Genomic DNA, 22,981 nt, shown 5'->3' on the forward strand with positions numbered 1-22,981 from the left:
ACTATTTATAGGCAAATATGGGCGTTACGTGAAGCCCGCAAAAGCTGCGCCGCATTTCGAGTCGATTGTGATTTCTAAAGGGAAACAGGCGTAGGAAGTGCCGTACGCACTTCCCTCGCCGGTACGCAATGTTTTGTGAATCGGAAAATGTCGGAAAATTTCTGTACCTATTTTTTTGCTTTGTACTACGTAAGCAACCTTCCCACGTCAATCCTACGCAAGTCGTTATAAATGAGGCCCCTGATCTGGGGGGTACAACTCTAAAACACCCATCTGAAAAAGATCGGTTTACATTTTAATAATCAAATAAGTATATGAACATAACCAATAACCTACCATAGCCGATAACAAATAAATGTAACTTATTTTATTTTTGTTGTTCATTCATATCTTATTTTACCTTAACATTTATTTATTTATGCATATTTTTGTATCTCTCCAACTTTAAACGATATGTTTGGTTTACTGTCCTATAGTATACACTGGAATGATTTCAAACCTGTTTTTATTTATCCTAATAATTATAAAGGCGTGCCTTGGAAATATGTGTTTACATAAAAATATGTTAAAAGATTTAGAAAAATGAAAGAAAACGGGAACATTTCTGAGAAATATTTAAAACATTTGACACAAATCTCCTAAACACACACACACACACACACACACACACACACACACACACACACACACACACACACACACACACACACACACACACACACACACACCAAATCATCCAACCAACCAAAAACAGCCTTTTTAGTCCTTGTTACTGACTCTACCTTCCTATGCACACATTTACAAAATATGTAAAAATAATTGCAGAAAAATTTCCCAAAAGAACCTTCGAAAAATGTGTAAAGATTTAAAAAAGAAAAAAAAAAAACATTTCACACAAAACACAAAAAGACACATAGCAAATCAACCAACCAACCAAATACAGAAAGCCATTGACCTCCAGACCAAGGGACAGGAAGTGATGAAAGAACTCATTCCTGCACCTCTCTTTTCTCATATCTTCCATGAAGCTTAAGCTGTAGATTTAGATTCATCATTAAGTTATAGATTCAGATTTAGGATAACAACCAAAAACAATTTCAGAAAACCATTTTTAAAATGTCACAAAAAGTGGTAAAACGGTGCATTCTACACTGCTTCTCCTCCTCCTCCCCTGGTGGACTTCAGCTCCTGATGGTCTTCAGTTCCTGCTGGACGGTGCTCTGAGTTCCCGATGATGATGATGGGGCCTCCTCTTCCCCCCCGCAGCAGCGCAGGGTCCTGGGCAGCGAGCCGCACAGAGCCCTCCTGAAGGTGGAGCTGGAGAACACGTAGACCACGGGGTCCAGAGCAGAGTTCAGGAAGTTCATCCCCAGAGACACGATGGTGATCTGGGTGAAGGAGTAGAAGGAGGCGCAGTCCCAGGGTCTGAAGGAGGTGATGAACCAGAGCCCGAGGGTGGAGAGGGTGGTGGGCAGGAAACACAGCATGAAGACCAGCACGATGGCCACACACACACGCATCGCCTTACGCACCTAGTGAGGATCAGAATAATATTAAAGCTTTATTAGTACAGCACTTTGCCTACACCAGAATCCAAAAATGTGTAAAAAAAATATGTTAAAATATTCAGAAAATGGAAAAACAAAGCAGAAAATGTCTCAAATAATATTTAAAACGTGACACACGTCACACACACACACACACACACACACACACACACACACACACCACACACACACACACACACACACACACACACACACACACACACACACACACACACACACACACACACACACACACACACAGTAATGTTGAGTACCCAAACGTTTTATGATAGAAATGTAGAGTAGGGTCTCCAGCACATAGAAACTGCCGGATGCTAACCTGCAGATGTTGGGACATCTACACAAGGTTCACACTGCTAGACTATAAGGGACAGAAGGAGGTGAAAGGTATGATAGATAAATCCCTCTCTGTGAAATAAAGGAAAGATCAAAGACAAACCTTCTCCGGGTTCCCGATCTGTCGTCCTCGCAGGAAGCTGTGGATCCTGACGGAGCAGAAGAGCAAGATGGCGGCCGGCAGGAAGAACTGAGAAATGAGAGAAGTAGAAAGTACAGGTATTTGGGTTCAACATGTAAGAAGTAGAAAGTACAGGTATTTGGGTTCAACATGTAAGAAGTAGAAAGTACAGGTATTTGTGTTCAACATGTGAGAAGTAGAAAGTACAGGTATTTGTGTTCAACATGTGAGAAGTAGAAAGTACAGGTATTTGTGTTCAAAATGTAAGAAGTAGAAAGTACAGGTATTTGTGTTCAACATGTAAGAAGTAGAAAGTTCAGGTATTTGTGTTCAACATGTAAGAAGTAAAAAGTACAGGTATTTGAGTTCAACATGTAAGAAGTAGAAAGTTCAGGTATTTGTGTTCAAAATGTAAGAAGTAGAAAGTACAGGTATTTGTGTTCAACATGTGAGAAGTAGAAAGTTCAGGTATTTGTGTTCAAAATGTAAGAAGTAGAAAGTACAGGTATTTGTGTTCAACATGTGAGAAGTAGAAAGTTCAGGTATTTGTGTTCAACATGTGAGAAGTAGAAAGTACAGGTATTTGTGTTCAACATGTAAGAAGTAGAAAGTACAGGTATTTGTGGTCAAAATGTAAGAAGTAGAAAGTACAGGTATTAGTGTTCAACATGTAAGAAGTAGAAAGTACAGGTATTTGTGTTCAACATGTAAGAAGTAGAAAGTACAGGTATTTGTGTTCAACATGTGAGAAGTAGAAAGTACAGGTATTTGTGTTCAACATGTAAGAAGTAGAAAGTACAGGTATTTGGGTTCAAAATGTAAGAAGTAGAAAGTACAGGTATTTGTGTTCAAAATGTAAGAAGTAGAAAGTACAGGTATTTGTGTTCAACATGTAAGAAGTAGAAAGTACAGGTATTAGTGTTCAACATGTAAGAAGTAGAAAGTACAGGTATTTGTGTTCAACATGTAAGAAGTAGAAAGTACAGGTATTTGGGTTCAAAATGTAAGAAGTAGAAAGTACAGGTATTTGTGTTCAAAATGTAAGAAGTAGAAAGTACAGGTATTTGTGTTCAACATGTAAGAAGTAGAAAGTACAGGTATTTGTGTTCAAAATGTAAGAAGTCAAAGTAAAAAGTGGTCAGAAAAATAAGTAGTGGAGTAAAGTACTGATACCAGAAAAATGTACTTAAGTACAGTAACAAAGTATTTGTACTCCACTACTTCCACCTCTGCTAGCAGTTCTCTCACCTTGTAGGAGGTGAAGAAGAAGCACTGGGAGCGATGGCCGCGCCTCTTGATGTGGTTGAAGGCCAGCATGGGAACACGGGGGCCGATCACCAGAAACCAGACGATCAGAGACACAAACGCAGCCTGACGCCTCGTCATGAGGTTCACCCGGTGGTGAGGGGGGACCACCTGCAGAGAGAGCGCTAACGTTAGCATTCTGGCACCATTTTTGGATGAAAACACAAGAAATTATATTTTCGTACAAAAATCAGGAGAGAATTCATTATTTTGAGACCAATTTTCAGATTTGTCTCTCTTTGCAACTCTTTTGAAACACAGAGCGGTAACGTTAGCTAAACCCTGTCAACACACGACTGTTGGCGGTAGATTTTATTCCCTCACCTTTTTGTTACCCCCCCCCCCTTGAAGTAGCAGTAGATGTTATCCCCTCACCTTAAAGTAGCGGTAGATGGCCACCACGGTCATCAGTGCGATGCTAGCTGAGCGGTTGGAGAACATCAGGAAGAGGTTGATCCGACACATGGCGTCTCCGAACACCCAGTGACCGACGAGCAGAGCGTGGATCCTGAGAGGGAGACTGATCAGCGCCAGGAAGTCTGCGATCACCAGGTTGAAGAGGAACAGCGTGTTGGGGTTCCACTTCTTCACCTTAAAGCAGAAGATCCACAGGGCAACTGCATTACCCAGAAGCCCCAGGGTGACGTCGATGGTGAGGACGGGGGGCAGGATGAGACCCTCGAGTTGGATCCCGACCGGAGGGCATCCGCCAACGGGGGGCGCGGTCGTGAAGTTCAACATCGTGGTGACGTTTAGCTCCGTTAGCATCTCGGTTAATTCTATCTTTACTCTAACCCAGATAAACGTTTCATTATGGGGATGAGTTTCCAGTAAGACGGACAAAGATATGATTATTTTTAGATGATTCTCATAAATAATGTTGTGTTTTTAGAGGGTGGACACGCACACAGGGAGGTGTCGGGATTCAGGACGTTTGCCAATTCCCCTTTTCACCTTCCTCCTTTTCTCTGAAAATGAGGAAAACACAGAGAGTACTTTTTAGCGTAAGAACATGAAGTAATGTGACTTCCTGTTCAGATAATAACACATCTTGTACAAAACACAAGGAGTCTAATGTTAAAAAAGTGGTTTATTAGGCCATTTGACATTATTCTTAAAGCACATTTTTAAAGACATTAAAGCTTATAATATTTATTTATTTTTGTTTATTTTTGTATTTACATATTCTCAATTTATAATATTTTGTATTTATTTTATAAAATATTTATTTATTATTGTTCCTTTTTTATATATTTGTATTTGCATATTCTTAATTTCTAATATTTAATATTCTTTTTTTTATATTTAGTATACATAATAAGTGATTTCAAGAGGAACAAATCATTTAAGGTAATACATGAACATAATAGGGTTATGGATTTCATTTCTTCTGATTGAGATGTGAGTCATCAAATGTTCCTCCCCTTTGGAAAATATTCTGAAGGACAACATTTTTCTCAAAAACAAAATATCAAAGTGAGTGAACAGAATCACACTTACTTCTCCTGAGTCGTCCTGTCAGCTGCTTCTCTCTCTGTCTCTCTCGATGTGCTGCTGAAGACTCAGATATCCACGAGGTCGCTGCTCTCTTTGAGCCACCTTTGGGCAAATATTTCAATATTAAAATTCAGTCTATCATGGTTGATATAGGATCCAATGATGGAAGGAATATCAATTACATGTAACAGGGAAAAAAGTTGAACACACTTCCTTGTTGACTGTCTGACACACGGAAAGAAAGGTACCATTCCAAAATATGCACTAATGATAACTATTGAATGTTTATATTTTTAAATGTTTTTGTTCGAATATTGCTTTAAGAGAACATTCTGGCTGTATTTGAGCCCCTCATATTACAAGTTTGTCAATATTATTTAAAATTCAGTCACATAGTTTCTTTATTCTTCTTCAAAAACCTACTGCTCACTTACAAAGCCCTACATAACCTGTAATTGTACGGTGTCCTTGGGTGTCATGAAAGGCGCCTAAAATAGAATGTATTATTATTATTATTATTATTATTATTATTATTATTATTCTGAAACACAAGTCAAAAACATTATCTCTTTGTTGTCTCTATTCTTATGAGTCTACTCTGTCCATCCAGCTATTTCATTCCTGTGAATGCTATATCTCAGGAGAACGTGAGGTCAAGTCTTGCACAATCTTCCACTTGGACTCAAGGATGAATCCATTTCTGTCACATGTTTGACCTTTGAGTGTGGTCAAGAGGCCAAAAGTCTCTGTGACTTCACAAAACAAGATGTTGTGGCCGTAACAAGAATTATAATGTTAGCTATGACAATGTGACTCAACTTTCCGATCAGTAAATAGCAATAATCGTGCATAAACAAGATAGTTTTGGGATTAGAATTTCTCAAAACAAAGAAAACCAAGTGTAAGCACTGTGGGACAACAAACATTTTTTTAGAATGACTTGATATTGAACTATTTGAATGTACTGCCTGATTTCTCCAAGAAAGATAGTGATAACAACTTAACTTATTTAACTGGCAAATATCTAGCTTCACGTTTAATCATGTTTAAAGTAAAATATTTCATATAAATATAAGTAATACAGTAGGGATTACAGACTGATCCAGCCAGGCCATGCACAGAACACTGGGGCAGTCCCTGTGTAACATCACATTTACATGAACATTCAAAACTGCACAACTAGAACAAAGACTGCTCTTACTTGACTTAGGGGGAAACATATCACAAGTCAAATGAGTGCACACTTTGGTTTGCAGCACACCTAAACAGACCTATCCCATATTTCTCTCCTATCTGATTAACTCTGCCATGCCAACAGTCACATTTTTAATACAATTTGGCATCGCTGTTTTCATGTCATTATGCTGATAAAGTCAAAGTCAACTTTATTGTCAATCAATTTAATAAGTAAGTCACTGGAACAAATGTTGTGACTGAAACAAATCCCATCAAATATTAAGAAATACAATAAAAACAAAGTTTTTCATAAATAATGTATTTATTACCCCAGACTTCTTTTATTCTTCTGTATCTTGGACAAAGTAACTAAAACAAAAAAATACAATTGTAACAAGATCATTGACAAAAACCTTGTTTCTTAATGAAACACCAATAATGGTATTTTAGGTTTTTTATGCGCCATGACTAAACTAAACATTTAAAAAATCTCCTTCTTCTTGCTTTAAATGTGCACCTCTCCTTAAATGATTGGCCCCATCACGGCCCCCCCGGTAAAATGAGTCTATAACCGCTACTGTGTGTATAGGAAAGGCCTGATCCATTCACATGGTAGACCATTACAAGCGTCTTGAACCGGATTCAGGCAGCCACTGACAGCCAGTGAAGGCGGAGGAGTGGTGTGTCTATGGGAATAACTTAGGGAGATTGAGAACCAGTCAACCTGCAGCAGTTTGAATGAGTTGTAGAGGTTGGATGGTGCTTGCAGGTAGACCGGTCAGGAGGGAGTCCCAGAGTTTTAGAAGTCAAGATGTGAGAGGTCAAGGGCCTGGACCAGAACCTGTGTTGCATTCTGGGTCAGTCAGAGACGTATCAGAATCAGAATCAGAATCAGAAACAGGTTTATTGCCAGGTAGGTTCGCACATACTAGGAATTTGACTTGATGTCATGGTGCATACATAAAATATAAAAAACAAGAAATCTAATATAAAACAAAAAATCTTTTACACCGTAATAAAATATAGTTAAATAGCAATAAAAATAAAAATAAAGCAGTCATTTACATGGAAATAGAATGCTATGAATGAATTTTAGAATATAAACTATGAAATGTGAAATAAGAATATGTGCAGTAAGGAGTATGAACATTGTGTGCATTAATGTAATGCATATAGTCTATACAAATATTTAATGGGGTTCAATTGAGACTCATGTTTCAATATCACGTGAAATTTCTGTTTAGAAAGTCATTATGAAATTGTTTGTAAGATGTGTATGCATTGCTATCATAGGCATATCTCACTGACAGCAGGCACATATTCTCAACAGAAGAATCCGGTTCAAGTGCGCCTTCTAGTGCTGAAAGATAACTAGATCACATTTTATGACTAATCAGCACATTTCCTGCTTTCTAAGTGTGCTTATATTTTGGCAAGCACCTTCTTAGAAATCAAGAATTAAATCTATCAGTGAACACATTTTTAGTCCTTGTTACTGACTTTATCTCCCTATGTACACATTTACAGAAAAATGTCCCCAAAACCTAAAGTGTGCAAAAAATATGTTAAAAGATTTAGAAAAATGAAAAAAAACGGAAAAATGTCTGAGAAATATTTAAAACATTTGACACAAATCTCCTAAACACACACACACACACACACACACACACACACACACACACACACACACACACACACACACACACACACACACACACACACACACACACACACACACACACACACACACACACACACACATGGCAGAAAACACATGATAATGTACATATACTGTGTACATAAATGATGTATTATCATCACTTTTATTTTCATTCATGACTTTGTAAATCTCAAGTTTGAACATGTCGGAAACAAGTCTGGTTTATTCCACCGATGTATGCATGTACTTCGTTTTATTATAAGTTCAATGAAACAGTTATTTATGAAAAGCGTGCATCAGGCTGCAGTGGGTTAGTTCCTCCACAAGAGGGCGGCCTCAGCTCTCTCTCATTGTCTACAGACTCTGGTTTTGGGTTCATATCATCTTCTCAAACACAACTAAACTGCACATCTTTACTTTCAATCATTTACATCCATTTGGGAACCATATCACTTCCACAAGACCTTTACATCATGCATTCATAAACAGTAGTGAAGTATACTGTAGTGTATAGATGGATAGGCAGTTGGATAGATAGAGAGATAGATAGAGAGATAGATAGATAGATAGATAGATAGGTGTGTGTGTGTGTGTGTGTGTGTGTGTGTGTGTGTGTGTGTGTGTGGTGTGTGTGTGTGTGTGTGTGTGTGTGTGTGTGTGTGTGTGTGTGTGTGTGTGTGTGTGTGTGTGTGTGTGTGTGTGTGTGTGTGTGTGTGTGTGTGTGTGTGTGTGTGTGTGTGTGTGTGTGTGTGTGTGTGTGTGTGTGTGTGTGTTGTGTGTGTGTGTGTAAGCTGCAGCTTGCTTCTATAACATCTCTCTGTGTGCGGTTCTGAGTTGATCCTCCTCTCACCAACATGTGAGCTGTTGTATGAAACATAATGAAGTCTTTAGAGGTGTTGTGACAAGAAGAAGAGATGTTTTTACAACCCACTGATAGGGGATTTACTATTTATAAGCAATGCACGTTCTGGATGAGGTTTCCTTATAGAGCGGTAGAGGTAATGAGTCCTGCAAACCCGGAAATGAGTCAGCATTTTACCATCTTTACACCCCTAATTACCCTAAAAATAATGTCCATGGTTAATACAAGCTGAAGAAAATTATGACATTTTGCTCCACGACATTAAATATGTCAGTAAATACCCCACTGGGGAATGAACAAGTGTCTAAATGGGACGACTAAACGTCATCACGCCCAACATTAGCTGCCTTTAGCTTAGCGGTGGTGACGTGAAGTCTTGAATGCATTGTTTGTTTATAGCCTAATGTTAGCTTTTAAACCAGGAGATTGCACATATGCTTCAAAAATGGTAAACGTGGTGTTACTAAGTGGATATATTATCCTGCTGAACAACACGTGTAAGGATCATAGACTTGTGTTTAAATCCAATGGTAAAATCCCATTAGCTTTTTGCTCAGGGAGCCCATGCAATGTTCCGTATACATCAACACGTCTCTCAACTCTACATCCAAACTCAAGGATAATATTACTAAATGTTTGACCATGATACATGATACCATTTCTGTGAAAGCCACATATAACACAAATGTCTTTATTATACGTTTTTGTGAACTTTGTGAGGCTTCAACCAAAAAAAACACACTTTGCTGTTTTTGGTATCAAAGTTGAAATGTCAAAGGGGGAACCTGAGGCCAAATTAGCTGAATGAATAACGATTTTAACCAAAATACATTCATCTGTATAACATTTTTTTAAAGATTATTCTGACCTGGAGAAAATCTAAAGACTAAAGAAGAGACACAAATAAACAACTCTCTGTATCAGGAAGGATTTGCTCCAAACTTTTTGACATAACATTAACTTTATTTCTCGACACATCAGAGTTCACAGTGAGTTCCACACGGTAACAAAACACTCAGCAGTCTGCTGCTACGCCGTGTGACCAGTTCAAAAAGATACGGTTCAAAAAGTGACATTTAAGCGTGAAATAAAAATGAAATACTTTATAAAAAGTGACAGGTGTTCAGGTTTGTAGAGCAGGTGAGTTCAGGCCTGGGACAGATACACCTGTAAGACAGAAATAGCACACATATTGAGTTATAGCCAGGGGCGGACTGGGACTACAAATCAGCCCGGGACTCTCGACCGGCCCACATCAGCACCGCAAGTAATTACCGCTAGTAAGTACCGGCCAGGCCGCCCCTGGTTATAGCACCCGAAATGAACATTTCATAGCACAACCTAACGAAAAAATCTACTTTTGACTTTCTGGCTACACTTAAGGCTATAAAGAGTTACTGTATCTGACTTTATGACGTCTTCGCATGGTCTGATTTCAAGCCAGATTTTCATGAAACTTAGTTGAATCATGTAATGTTGTCGAAGGATACATTTTGGAGAGGATCCGACTCACATGGAAACTTTTCTTCTCTTATGGAAACAGCTGCGGTAGAAGTCTGCTAACATGTTATGGGTTTGTTTTCAAGGAACATCATTGTTTTCCAAAATCTACTATTTGGAGTGTGTTTGCTGATTTCATGAATTATTCAACTCAATTTGTTTGCAGTACCCTAATAAGAATTTTAACCACATTGCCAAGTTTAATTCATTTTGTTCTTTAAAACACTTTGGACCAGATTACTTTGTCTCTAAACTTAGTGGAAATCTGAATAACACTCATCTGCTCTCTTCCCAGAAGCCATCAGTCTTATCATACAGCGGTGAAGAAGTCAAACTATTTATAACATGAGAGAGACTCCAGGAATGACCGAAGCTGTCCTCTGGTGACAGCAGGCGTTCACATTGAGGGGGTCTAATGGCTTTTGGAGGCTAAACCATGTCCCCGATGCTATCACTCCAGGGTACAACATTCTTCAAACAAAGATGGGGAAGTCGTACCCTTTTTAAGGACTCGCTGCTGCTCCCACGGATCGCCGCCATCAGGTCGTCGCGGCCTGACCTTTGAGGCGGCGGCAGGTGTGTCGGTTCGTCTCGTCTCTTCTGGATGGACGGCTTCAAGGTGTTCTTCAGGTCTTTGAAAATATCCGCGCTCTCCTTTTCATTGGCGCCATTCTTGAGCTTCTTCGTCTTTGTCTTCTTTTGGTTTGACTGCGTCTTTGTGTTGTTTGAGAATTCGTGCTGTTTGAACATTTCGGATATCTTCCTCGTAGGCACTGCTAAAGAAGGAGGAGGAGGAGGAGGAGGAGGAAGGGGGGGGTTTCTGTTCTGCTTTTCAACAGTCTTAGAAGATTGTGATGGCTTGTTTGGAAGTGTGTTCTCTGCAGATAGACCTTGTCCCGAGACCTCTGGAGGACTGTGGTCCTTCTTCTCTTGGAGCCTCCTCTGTCTCTGCTGGTCCTGGTTGCGTGTCAGGATGCTGGTCGACGTCATTCTCGGCCCAGGAAGGTCGAACTGGTATCCAAGCTTGAGCAGGGTTGTGTTTTCCCTCAGCAACTGGACCATTTCCATCTCCACTTTGCCCCCGCAAATGTGCCTCTGGTTGTGGAATCGGAGCTCCACGAGGCTCTGGTTGTGTTGCAGCGCTGCTATCAGAGCCAGGATGCCCTGACCAGACACAAAGTTGGACTCGATGTTCAGGTTTCTGATGAAGCGGTTCTCACGGAGCATCTTGGAGACTGCGAAGGCAACCCGGTCGTCGGCGTGGGTGTTGGCGAGGCTGAACACGTGGACATGAGTGTTTGTGCAAAGGGCCTCGGGGAAACGAAGCAAGGTCTCCTGGGAAATTTCTTCAATGTTGTTGAGGTTGACTTCACTTACGGTGGGGTCGTCACTCAGGATCTGCTTCAGAGTGTCATCGATGACAATAGTGTTCCCACTCGCTCTGTCGCAGATTGTGTTTGGGTTTTGTCCTGTGGTTTCAGTCGTCTTCAATTCACCCTTTGAGACTTTTGACAGACCGTTCTTCAGAGGACATTTCATCCTGATTGGAGCCTCCTTTTTACACTCGTCTTTCTTTTCTGTTTGATCTTCCTTTGCATCATTTTCGCTTGACACATTCTGTGCTCTCTTCCCCTTTGGTGACATCTTCTTCCTGTCGCTGTCTGAAGTCTTGCCGGGGTTGTCGGTGGTCACTGTCTCTCCTTCCCCTCTGCTCTTATCTTGGCGTCCCTCCTGCACACAATAACAGGACAGAAAATGAGGTCAAACCCTGACATTTTCCAGCCTCTGACTTTGAATGAAGAACTTCCCACTTTGCAGACAGTCATTAAAGCTGGCATTTGCATTTCTCTGGCAGTCTATATTTTTAGACTGTTTTCCACCCACACACGTTTTAAATCATTAAATAATTGGATACATGTAACACCTTCTACATCATTATATGTTTGTATGTTTTAACATATGGTAAACATGCATCTGATAGAGGACGCCATAAGGACCCTTCGGTCAGAAAGCAAAAGGCTTCACATGAAAATTATATTAATTATGGCCCAATATGTAACATTTCACATTAAACTGCTCATGCATACAGTGATGTCAAGCTTTATCCATTTTGAGTACTTTTGATGAAACTACAAAAAGATGTAGAGGCAACAAAGGCTTTCAGTCCCTAGTATATCTTTCAAACTCCACACCTGCCTAATAGCTTCTAGTCTCTAAGCCAAGATTTACTCTAAGGACGCCAAACAACTGTTTTCACAGGATGAATGGACCAATCATGACGAGTAAACTGATCTGCTTGTGAAAAATAGTTGGAGTGCTCCTTAAATCCCAAACTGAAACTGAATCTGTTTGGTTTTTTTCTCCAAAAGGGCTGTCAGGGTGTTGATCTAGATGAGTCTTATTTTGTCAGAGTGAGACTGTTAACCTGTTAAGCCCCAAAGCTTTAATTTTTTTTTTTTTAATTTGTTTTATTTGAATGGAATGAATAGCTATGGTGATAATTCAATGTAATACATCATTTTTATAGTCTGGTACCTGAAAAAGGTCAAATGGCACTGATGGAACCAGACCGGCAGTGGCTCAGTCAGTAGGGGCTTGGACTGGGAGCCGTAGGGTCGCTGGTTCAAGTCCCCGACCAGACCTAAATATGGAGTGTGGACTTCTACTTGGAGAGGTCCCAGTTCACCTCCTGCCCTGCCGTGGTGCCCTTGAGCAAGGCACCGGACACCCCCCTTCCCCCCCACTCCCATTGCTCCCCGGGCGCTGTACAATAGCTGCCCACTGCTCCTAGTACTAGACTCCTTGTACTAGGATGGGTTAAAAGCAGAGGCCAAATTTCACTGTGTGTGCTGTGTGCTCTGCATGTGTGACCATTAAAGAGGGTTTCATCCCTCCCTATTCAAATTCAAATTCAAATTCGAAAGCTTATTCCGCCTGGAACTTTTTTTTGCTAAACCTCTCTAAAAAGGTCAAATTTAACTTGTTTTGCCTCAATCTTGATACAGGGTACTTATTATATGTTATAGTTTGGATTCCTAAAGCTTTTAGTCTACCATCCCATCATTCAAGGGTGGTTTTCACTATAAGTAATGTTTTTTCTTTAGGCAGAGGTAAGAATTTACCTTTTTTTACTATGTTCCATCTGAATTTACTCTGACACAGAAACATCTATATTGATTCTGACACTTCTACATCCAACTCACAGATGTAACATTGCTTTGATAAAAGAAATTATTCATATAACCCTTTTAGAAGTGAAGTTGTAGTCATTTGTTTTGGGCATGTCATTTTCGAGCCTGAAACCTGAAAAACAGGCTCGGGGCTTAACAGGTTAAGACTTGTCACTCAAATCTGTTCATTACTTCAAATACTGCACATGTTTCTGTCTTATTGCTCCAATATTGTCTGGAAATAAAGCTTGTTTCATCAATGAATACAAAAGAAAGTTAGATTTCCCTTCGTAGTGTGATGCAACTAACTACATTTATAAATGTAGAGGAACTTAAGTATTTACTTTGCAGATTTATATTACTCATACTTTACATATCAACTAATTTGTTATTAAGTATTTCTATAGATTGAGATCTATAGACCATCAATCAGAGATGACAAAAAGATAACCCATTACATTCATTTAGTTAACTTCCTTTTCCCCTCAAAGTTACAGGTCATTGCAAACAGGGACCCTTTTTTAAACAACCCCTTGCTTGTTATAAATTGATTTGCGGTCAGAGTATTGATGTCTCCTCTCACCTGTCTGTCCTCCATCCTCTCGTCCTCCATCCTCTCGTCCTCCATCCTCTCGTCCTCCACCAGCTTCTTGCTCTCGTCCTCCCAGTATTTCATCAAGGCGTCCCTATCGAAGGTCCCAGTTGGGATCTTGGCGGTCTGGTCTTTCTGCCTCAGGCCGATGGGGACGTTGTCATCGAGGACGGCCAGCTCCCTCTCCAGCTCCTGCAGCTCCTCGGAGGACAGAGTGGCCAGCAGCTCGTCCTCGTCCACCTCCTCGTGCTTCTTCAGCTCCTTACGGTACCCAAAGGTACTCATGGTCCTTCGCTCGTTCGAGGATTCGCCAAACTCTTAAATCTTTTGCACTTTAACCCCCTTTTTTGTACTTTCAAATGTTCCTTATGTTGTTGATCTTGTCATTGACTTCCCTCCATTAAGTTCCTTCAGATAGAAGATGCTTTGGTAGACTGGTGGTGAATCAGAGAGTCCTCTACTGGTCCCAGCTGTCCAAGAAGCCTGACAGGGGAAATAAGGGGAGTGCCGCCATGCCACTGATGGTCCTGTCTTTTTTTAGGGTGTTGGGTTGGGGGGGGGGTCAATGAGATAGGCTTACCGCAGGAATGTGAACCCTCTGAGTGGCCTGTGAACGAAACGTATGGGGAACAAAACGCCGTAGGGGAGACATCAGAGATGAAGATGTGTCCGGACACTGAATGCAACACACACTTGAATGCCACAGCCTTGGTTGTGAAGTTGTCGGGGAAACACTTGTTCTCCCTGAGGAGGGCAGGACTATGTTCAGTACAGCTGATTGTGAACACAGATGCTGTTTACACTACAACTCAACAACCTAAATGTCAGGACAGACTGAGTTGTTACCACTCTTACAGACATTGGTTGGAACAAAAACAAAGCAGTGACCGGGTTTCATTTCATCCATCTGCAATATTACATTTTTAAACATATTGCACTGTCAATCTTTTCAGCCAGCAGGAATGAGAGTTACTTAAAGTGCTCTGACAAAATGGAAAATGTTTACATTCAATGAAAACTGAACTAAATGAAGCTGCTGAGGAAGACTGTGATGTGATTGAAACCTCTTACACCTACTAAATAGACCCTCTGGTGAGAATGAATTTTCACTATATCTCAAAAATTAAGTTGATTATTGACTATTCATTAAAGTGGACCTATCATGCATGAATAATATAGTGTAGGACCATACCTATATAAGGCATATTTATACTTTTTTTTTTTCAAAATACCAAACAGATCATGCATTTTAGCCATGCCTCATTTCGCTCAATTTGACATTTTTTAGCTCTGTTTTAGCAAGGGCAGATTCAGTGAGAACAGCACCACCTACAGGCCTGGCATTTGTACTACAGCGTCTCCAGCGCTTTCGAACGGCAATGGCCGTGGCTGTCTCCTCCTGATTGGTGGAGTTGGCCCAATAGCCGTAGCGCCACCGTCCTGACGTCAGGACAGTGTTCAAATCTGGATCAGTTTTTATCAGATCCGTTGCAGCCCCTTTTTTAGAGATTTGGGTATGGAGGAAAATAGAGAGGGTTGTGTTTTCTGACACTTGGTGAGTTCCCTGGAACACCGGGGACACATATTCATGTATAAAAGACGTACACAAGTGCATTTTGCATGATAGGTCCCCTTTAAGGTAGATTACTGATAAAAACAATAGACCAAACAACAGAAATAATCTGACTTTGTTCTGAAAAAAAAAACGTCCCTCGTGCTTAAGAGGTTAAAAACCTGGCTCCATTGCCAAAATGTAGGCTAGAGGTCAATTTATCAACCAATCAAGTTCAATTCTGGTTTGCAATCGCTGTGCTCAGCAAAGAAATCCTAGAAAATAGAAAAACGGAAGAGATTCAACCACAGACTCAACTTTATGTTTATTTACTGCCGAGCTGTTGTATTGGACCATACCATGTGACATAAGTGTTGTCATTATTGTGTCCACCCCTGTACTGGAGTAACCTCAGTATAGATGTTTTTGGAGGGAGCACGGTTTGTTGTTTTGTTTCTAAGACGACCATCAGAGCTCAACATGCGTCCGTCACTGAGCATGTTTAACAAGTCGTCTTGTGTTACATGTCCGAAAGTGAAAAGACTCTGAGTGACATAACACCACTCTCATCCTAAACCTGCTGTAATATAACCTTTGACCTGGATCATTGCTGATTAGTCATCCAGCTGCGATGCCCAGACGGAGAATGGAAACATTTTCCGTTACGAAACAAAGGAACGAACGGCTGGTTTCTGCTCGTCTACCTCACAGACTCTGAAATGGTTTACTCACGGATCGGATTCATTTCCTTTCATCTTTGCCGTCAATTCCCAAAGAGATAATCAATCACGATCAGTTTGAAGTTTCCTCTGAGTGATCTTTATCTGGCATCTGAGTTCATGTCTAAGGTCTTGTTTGTTTTTTGTCGGTCGGCAGGATTACATAAATAAAACCACAGGCCAGTTTCTTAGAACTTGTTTGTACAATAGAGTATTTGCAAAATAAGAAACATTTTACAGCCGACGTGAAGCCGATGCATTATTACTCACTTATGGACTCAGCGTGGTAGAGGTCTGTTTTTGACCCTTCATCAGATCTTTTGCCCCAAAACCTTAAAGCAACCATTTTTTAAATGTAATATTCATTTTTCCTGACACACACACACACACACACACACACACACACACACACACACACACACACACACACACACACACACACACACACACGCACACACACACACACACACACACACACACACACACACACACACACACACGCACACACACACACACACACACACACACACACACACGCACACACGCACACACACACACACACACACACACACACACACACACACACACAGCAGCAGTTTCATAATTGGTTCAAATTAGTGGTTGAAGAAATTCAATACGCTGCTTGAAAGTCTGAAGCACTTCACAGGCAAAGTTCTCTTTATTGAACAGGTTTCACTCTTTTTGCAGAATAGAGTGAAACCTTTATTTTCAATTGAATCATTTCAGTCAGCGTAAGTAGTATGATTTCATTACTTCCTTGACAGCAAGTTTAACCGCAGAACTCTGACAGTTTTGTTGGATGGGAACGTAGCTTTTGGGAGACAAGGTTGGCAGTTACCTTGTTGGCTGATTGAATTCTGTTTCTGTTTATACATTTAAAAAGGTGCTGATGTAAACGCCCTGACACCAAATGGCGTTGTGTTTAATAAATTCACAATCATATTGTTTTTAAGGAAAGCTATACATTCATTCTGAACCGTAGTAAAAGCTTTGTGGGCCTATAACGTTTTGCAAAATGATTAATCTACGCAAAAAAGTTAGCAAAATAACCTCTAACTTTTGTTTAATTCAATCCCAACCGAGCAGAGTTCCCCACGTTGGCCTGCTGCATAGAGTGCAGCGACGTGCAGTCAGGTGAGGCAGGGGAGGCAGCCTCCCCTGACTCACCGCACGTCACTGATAGAGTGCCAGTATGTTGCCTGACAACCCTGAGAAAAGTCATGCTCTTCTTGTTTTATTACCTCACTTTAATATGTTTGTGCTTCGCTTACGGCCCGTCCACAAGGCAGCGTCGCGTGCTTCAACGGAGACGCTTCCCATTCACTTTGAATGGGGTGACGTCACGCTTTGCCAAACTGCATTGTGGTTCCCTCGCTTTGCCTCCGTTGCTCGCTTCGAAAGTTGAGAAAAGTTCAACTTTTCAAGCGTCGACGGAAGTGCCAGCCAATCAAATCATATGCCAGTACAAGCTCTAGCCAATCAAACCGCGTGCTTGTGTGTCCGGGGCGGGAGATTCATGTGATTGGGCACACATGATTCCCACCGGCAAGCTTCAACGCACGCTGCCGTGTGGACGTACCGTTAGCGTGCTTAGCACATTACAACACCTGCTGGTTCACAGCTTCCTCAGAGATGACCCCAAACTTCCTGCTTCACTCCAGTTCTGAAGTCTTTACACTGGCTTCCTGTGTGTCAAAGAATGTATTTCAAAATACTGCTGCTGGTTTATAAAGCATTGAATGGTTTGGGCCCAAAATACATTTCTGACCTACTGCTAAATTATGAACCATCCAGAACTCTCAGGTCTTCTGGTCAGCTTTCTGTCCCCAGAGTCAGAACTAAACATGGAGAAGTTCAGTTATTATGCTCCAAATATCTGGAGCAAACTAAGAGAAACCTGCAGGTCCGCTGCAACTCTGACTACTTTTAAATCCAGGCTGAAGACTTTTCTTTTTGCCGCTGCTTTTAATTGAACTATTCACATCTCACACTGCACTGTAACTTTTTTGTTCTTGTACCTTATTCATGTTTTATTATCTTTGCTTTTAAATGAGTGTTTTTAAATGCCATTTTATAATATGTTTCTTAATGCTCTTAATGTCTTCCATTGTTATAAAGCACTTTGATTAGCGTATAGGGGAGAAAGGCGCTATATAAACAGTTTGGAAGTCCTTTGACAAATGTGACCTCTGTCTGTTCTCAGGTTCTTGTGTGATCTGATAAATGCTAAATGTGAAGCCATGTTGTTGTTGTTGTTGTTGTTGTTTCTGCAGGTCGCAGGGTTACATTTACAGTCAACCTGCTTAACGGTCTGCATTGGAAACCGCATCAGCTGACAGTACAACTTCTCACTGCAAGAGAAAATACATTATGTCAGTCAACCATTTGTTGACTATTATAGGAAGTGGATGTAGTCGCCGTTATATCATCCAATGGTTTGTGGACTACAGTTTTTAAGCCTTGACGTTGGCAATTTAGCCGTTGCTGTTAGTTGTAATCTTGCTAGCTTGTTCTTTTGGAATTGGTATGAAATAACGGGTGGAACAAAGTACAACTGTATGACAAAAAAAAGGCCCTTTCATGAACTGACAACACTGTTAAAGTTGTACGGTGGTGGTAGCGACCTGTCAATCACAATGTAGCCACTTAAAATATTGCAAAAGAGTGCTGCTTTATTGTCGATTTTATTCTAAACAAGACCACTTTACAGTGAAAATCATGCTGTTGAACTAGAGAATCAGAACACAAATACAATAAGAACATGTTGAAAACTGAGGTAATATAATGAGTCATTTTTTCATAAACTTTTATAAAAATCAAACTAGTTGAGTCGCCCCCTGCTGGCCATTTAAAGGTCAATCTAGACTGAAATCTCTCAGCAATCATTTGATGGATTGCCTAACCAACATGCATTGAAACCAGAGCATGAATTATAATTAAATCCAGACACGTTAAACTTTTCACTTATCCAGTGAAATATGTCCAGATGTAACCCATAGATTGGCTCTGAACTTTCTACATTCATGATTCCCAGGCAATGTATTTAATTAACATAAAGTTTAATAACAGACAGTACAAATGTATTTACAACTTTTTGAAATGTGACCGTAGAAAAACCCACTTCTCAGGAAGGAAAATGGTCAGTAGCAGGGACCTGAAATCCGAGAAATCTGAGTCATCTCACATAGTGATTGACCGCAGACATTTCATGTTTACTTTATGCAGCCTGGACCAGAAAGATCTTAGTTAATGCCCCTTTGAAACAATGTGATAAGGGGCTGTCATATAGTACAGATATGGGCCTGTAAAGGTAACTCTAACACTGCAAAAACACATATTTACTCCTAAATTGACTTAGGAAAATTATTACGTGTCATTTTTAGATAATTTTGAAACATTGACGCCCTGCTACATACAGTAAACCACATTTATGGCTCATTGAATATGAAGGATTTCCTCATCCGCACAGTCCTCCCTGCAGATGATTTTGGCGTCCAGGTGGCTCTCTTTGAACAGCAGGTAGTCCTTCAGCCGGTTGGGCAGCGGGGCGGACGCCATGCTGCTGCAGCTCAGGTGTTTCCTGATCACCACTCTGCTCAGGTGAGACAGAGAGCGAGGGTTACCTGGAAGTCACAGAGAACACAACATTTGGACCAAAGTGACAGGAAACGTGACAGAGGTGATAAACAGAGGTGGGAAGTAGTGTTGTACAAATACTTTGTTACTGTACTTAAGTACATGTTTCTGGTATCAGTACTTTACTCCACTACTTATTTTTCTGACGACTTTTTACTTTGACTTCTTACATTTTGAACACAAATACCTGTACTTTCTACTTCTTACATGTTGAACACAAATACCTGTACTTTCTACTTCTTACATTTTGAACATAAATACCTGTACTTTCTACTTCTTACATGTTGAACACAAATACCTGTACTTTCTACTTCTTACATGTTGAACACAAATACCTGTACTTTCTACTTCTTACATTTTGAACACAAATACCTGTACTTTCTACTTCTTACATTTTGAACCCAAATACCTGTACTTTCTACTTCTTACATGTTGAACACAAATACCTGTACTTTCTACTTCTTACATTTTGAACACAAATACCTGTACTTTCTACTTCTTACATTTTGAACCCAAATACCTGTACTTTCTACTTCTTACATGTTGAACCCAAATACCTGTACTTTCTACTTCTTACATGTTGAACACAAATACCTGTACTTTCTACTTCTCACATGTTGAACACAAATACCTGTACTTTCTACTTCTTACATTTTGTACACAAATACCTGTACTTTCTACTTCTTACATGTTGAACACAAATACCTGTACTTTCTACTTCTCACATGTTGAACACAAATACCTGTACTTTCTACTTCTTACATTTTGAACACAAATACCTGTACTTTCTACTTCTTACATTTTGAACACAAATACCTGTACTTTCTACTTCTTACATGTTGAACACAAATACCTGTACTTTCTACTTCTTACATGTTGAACACAAATACCTGTACTTTCTACTTCTTACATGTTGAACACAAATACCTGTACTTTCTACTTCTTACATGTTGAACACAAATACCTGTACTTTCTACTTCTTACATGTTGAACACAAATACCTGTACTTTCTACTTCTTACATGTTGAACACAAATACCTGTACTTTCTACTTCTCACATTTTCCAAACAGGCTGGTTCCTTTAGTTTGAATGTGTGTTTGGTGGCGTGATCATTATTATTTAGAGTCAATAGCCGCGTTCACACCAAGTACTTTCCTGTACTTAGTTCCGGCACTAAGAGCCCTGGCGCTTTTAACCCCAGGGCACTTAGTACAGATCGCGTTCACACCGGAGTACTTTTCCCTGAGGGAAGATTACAAGTACAGTAGGTGGCGGTAAGCACCTTAAAGTTGTTTGCAACCCGCTACAAAACAAGAGAAGAAGAAAAACTGATACAGGATCTGTTTAATCGCCATGTCGGTTTTCTTTATTGCACTCTCAAGACATAACATTAAATAGAAATATTTTAAATGTAACTAAAGTGTCAGTTGTACATGTCAGTAAACATTGTCAATATAAAATAAAGTGTCAGTTGTACTATATAATAACAGTAATAACAATATAAAATAAACTGTCCCAGCTGTAGGGAGTCTCAGCAGCAAACCCACCTTTATTATATATCTTCCTGAGACCCACTGCATCCGTCTGCCATAAACACTATGCAAACATACATGTTAGTTTTGGCCCATAGTGGACTCCATGTTGTGTTGTGTGAAATGGGGGGGGAATTAAAAGTTTAGGTCAAATAATATTTAAAATGATATAAATTATCATATTTGTGTATGTGCCGCTGCCATTCCCCCACAAGGTTGCAACATTGATGATAAATAAATGACAAATAAAGCTTTGCCAGTTTATAACCGATGAAACATGATGGTATCAGAATAATCACTTACATGTGATGTATAGGATGCTACACAGGTCACAAAAGATAAAGTGTCAGGAGAAATAAGCTTAATCGCCATGTCGGTTTTCTTTATTGCACTCTCAAGACATCACATTAAATAGAACAATTTTAAATGTAAATAAAGTGTCAGTTGTACATGTCAGTAAACATTATATATAAAATAAAGTCATAACAGTAATAACAATATAAAATAAACTGTCCCAGGTGTAGGGATATTCTCAGCAGCATGCACACCTTAGTGCAAACGTTGTGTGTCGTGTGTCAGTATTTACAAAAACTATACCAAATAAACTGTTATTAAATGCAGTTTGTCGCTCATCCTGGCGCTGCGCCGACGCTTCCTCATGGCGCAGCGCCCACACTTCATCCTGGTGCTGCTGGCGCTCCATCTGCTGCTTGAACACTTCTGCCTGGCGCTCCATCGAGGTGAGCATCTTGTCCTCCGTTTCCTGGGCCTTGGTGAACAGCACCATCTGATCTCCACGCAGCGACTCATTCACCACGGCACGCCGGTCCTCCAACGCCTGGGCGGTGTCAAAGAAATTCGCATCCCGTGTCCGCTTTCCTAAGAGGGGAAAATAAGCAATATACAATATACAAGTTTAGTCGCCATGTAGTTTTACAACATACTAGGAATGTGTTTTTTGTATTTTCACAAATAGAATTAAGGTTTCACAAATCTGAAACTGTGTTATAAAGAATCTTTTGACTCTCTGGGATAATCCAGTCCAGATTTGATGAGTCTAGGTATAGTGGTTTTAGATCAGGACCTGGTCTAATGTGGTCTACATGTAAAAAAAGCACTGAAATCTCCCTTTTTTTGTATTTTCACAAATAGAATTAAGGTTTCACAAATCTGAAACTGTGTTATAAAGAATGTTTAGACCCTCTGGGATAATCCAGTCCAAATAAATCGGCTATGCAGCGATTTAAGAGGTTCAAACACGGAGGATTGTTCCTTTTTGAAGAGTGCTTCATGTATGCTTGAACTTTGTTTAATGTTGTTGAGGCAAGTTAAACATAAAATATGATGAATATTATGAAATAAACATGATTGTGAACATCAGTTCGATGCGTAACGTTCTTTCAAGACAAAGTTACAGTGTGTGTGTACTGTGTGCTCGGGGCCGGTGTTAGCCTATTATGGCTAGCATGGCTAGCTTGATCTACTGAGCAAATAAAAGTACATCTGAGACCATTATTGTGCAGATTAAAACCCCAGTGCATGTAGTTGATTTTACCTTCGTCGTGGTCGTCATCGTTGGCCACTGAATCCGCCGTTTGTAGTCCTGCCCGAGTTTCTTTATTTTTAGCCGGTGTGCCGTGGGGCTGTGCACATTCCCAGGTCGAGTGAAAGCTACTGAACTGGCTTCAGTAGCATTCCCTGGGTCGCGTCCTCTGCGTAGATCTCCAGAAGCG

At 40.2% G+C, this 22,981-nt stretch overlaps 3 protein-coding genes across 3 annotated transcripts in view; all 3 read right to left on the reverse strand.

Moving 5' to 3' along the window:
* Positions 1-998: 998 nt before the first annotated feature.
* LOC117472067 (hydroxycarboxylic acid receptor 2-like) lies at positions 999-4,919 on the reverse strand. Its single transcript, XM_034117222.1, has 5 exons — positions 4,831-4,919; positions 3,706-4,298; positions 3,274-3,441; positions 2,008-2,094; positions 999-1,532 (listed from the first exon to the last, which is right to left on the reverse strand). The coding sequence occupies exons 2-5, from the start codon at positions 4,096-4,098 to the stop codon at positions 1,182-1,184; spliced, it is 999 nt and encodes a 332-aa protein (XP_033973113.1). The 5' UTR covers positions 4,099-4,298; positions 4,831-4,919; the 3' UTR covers positions 999-1,181.
* A 4,564-nt stretch (positions 4,920-9,483) lies between these two features.
* Positions 9,484-14,072, reverse strand: lmod2a (leiomodin 2 (cardiac) a). The gene is made up of 3 exons (XM_034117226.1): positions 13,779-14,072; positions 10,524-11,756; positions 9,484-9,692 (listed from the first exon to the last, which is right to left on the reverse strand). The coding sequence occupies exons 1-3, from the start codon at positions 14,070-14,072 to the stop codon at positions 9,672-9,674; spliced, it is 1,548 nt and encodes a 515-aa protein (XP_033973117.1). The 3' UTR covers positions 9,484-9,671.
* Positions 14,073-19,119: 5,047 nt separating this feature from the next.
* Positions 19,120-22,981, reverse strand: part of asb15a (ankyrin repeat and SOCS box containing 15a) — a 13,625-nt gene continuing 9,763 nt past the window's right edge. The window contains exon 10 of the mRNA XM_034117204.1: positions 19,120-19,702. Within this exon, the coding sequence (XP_033973095.1) occupies positions 19,515-19,702 (188 nt within the window). The 3' untranslated portion in view covers positions 19,120-19,514. The remainder of the gene's footprint in view (positions 19,703-22,981) is intronic.

Source organism: Trematomus bernacchii, unplaced genomic scaffold (genome assembly GCF_902827165.1).
Source record: "Trematomus bernacchii unplaced genomic scaffold, fTreBer1.1, whole genome shotgun sequence".
NCBI classification, from domain to species: domain Eukaryota; kingdom Metazoa; phylum Chordata; class Actinopteri; order Perciformes; family Nototheniidae; genus Trematomus; species Trematomus bernacchii.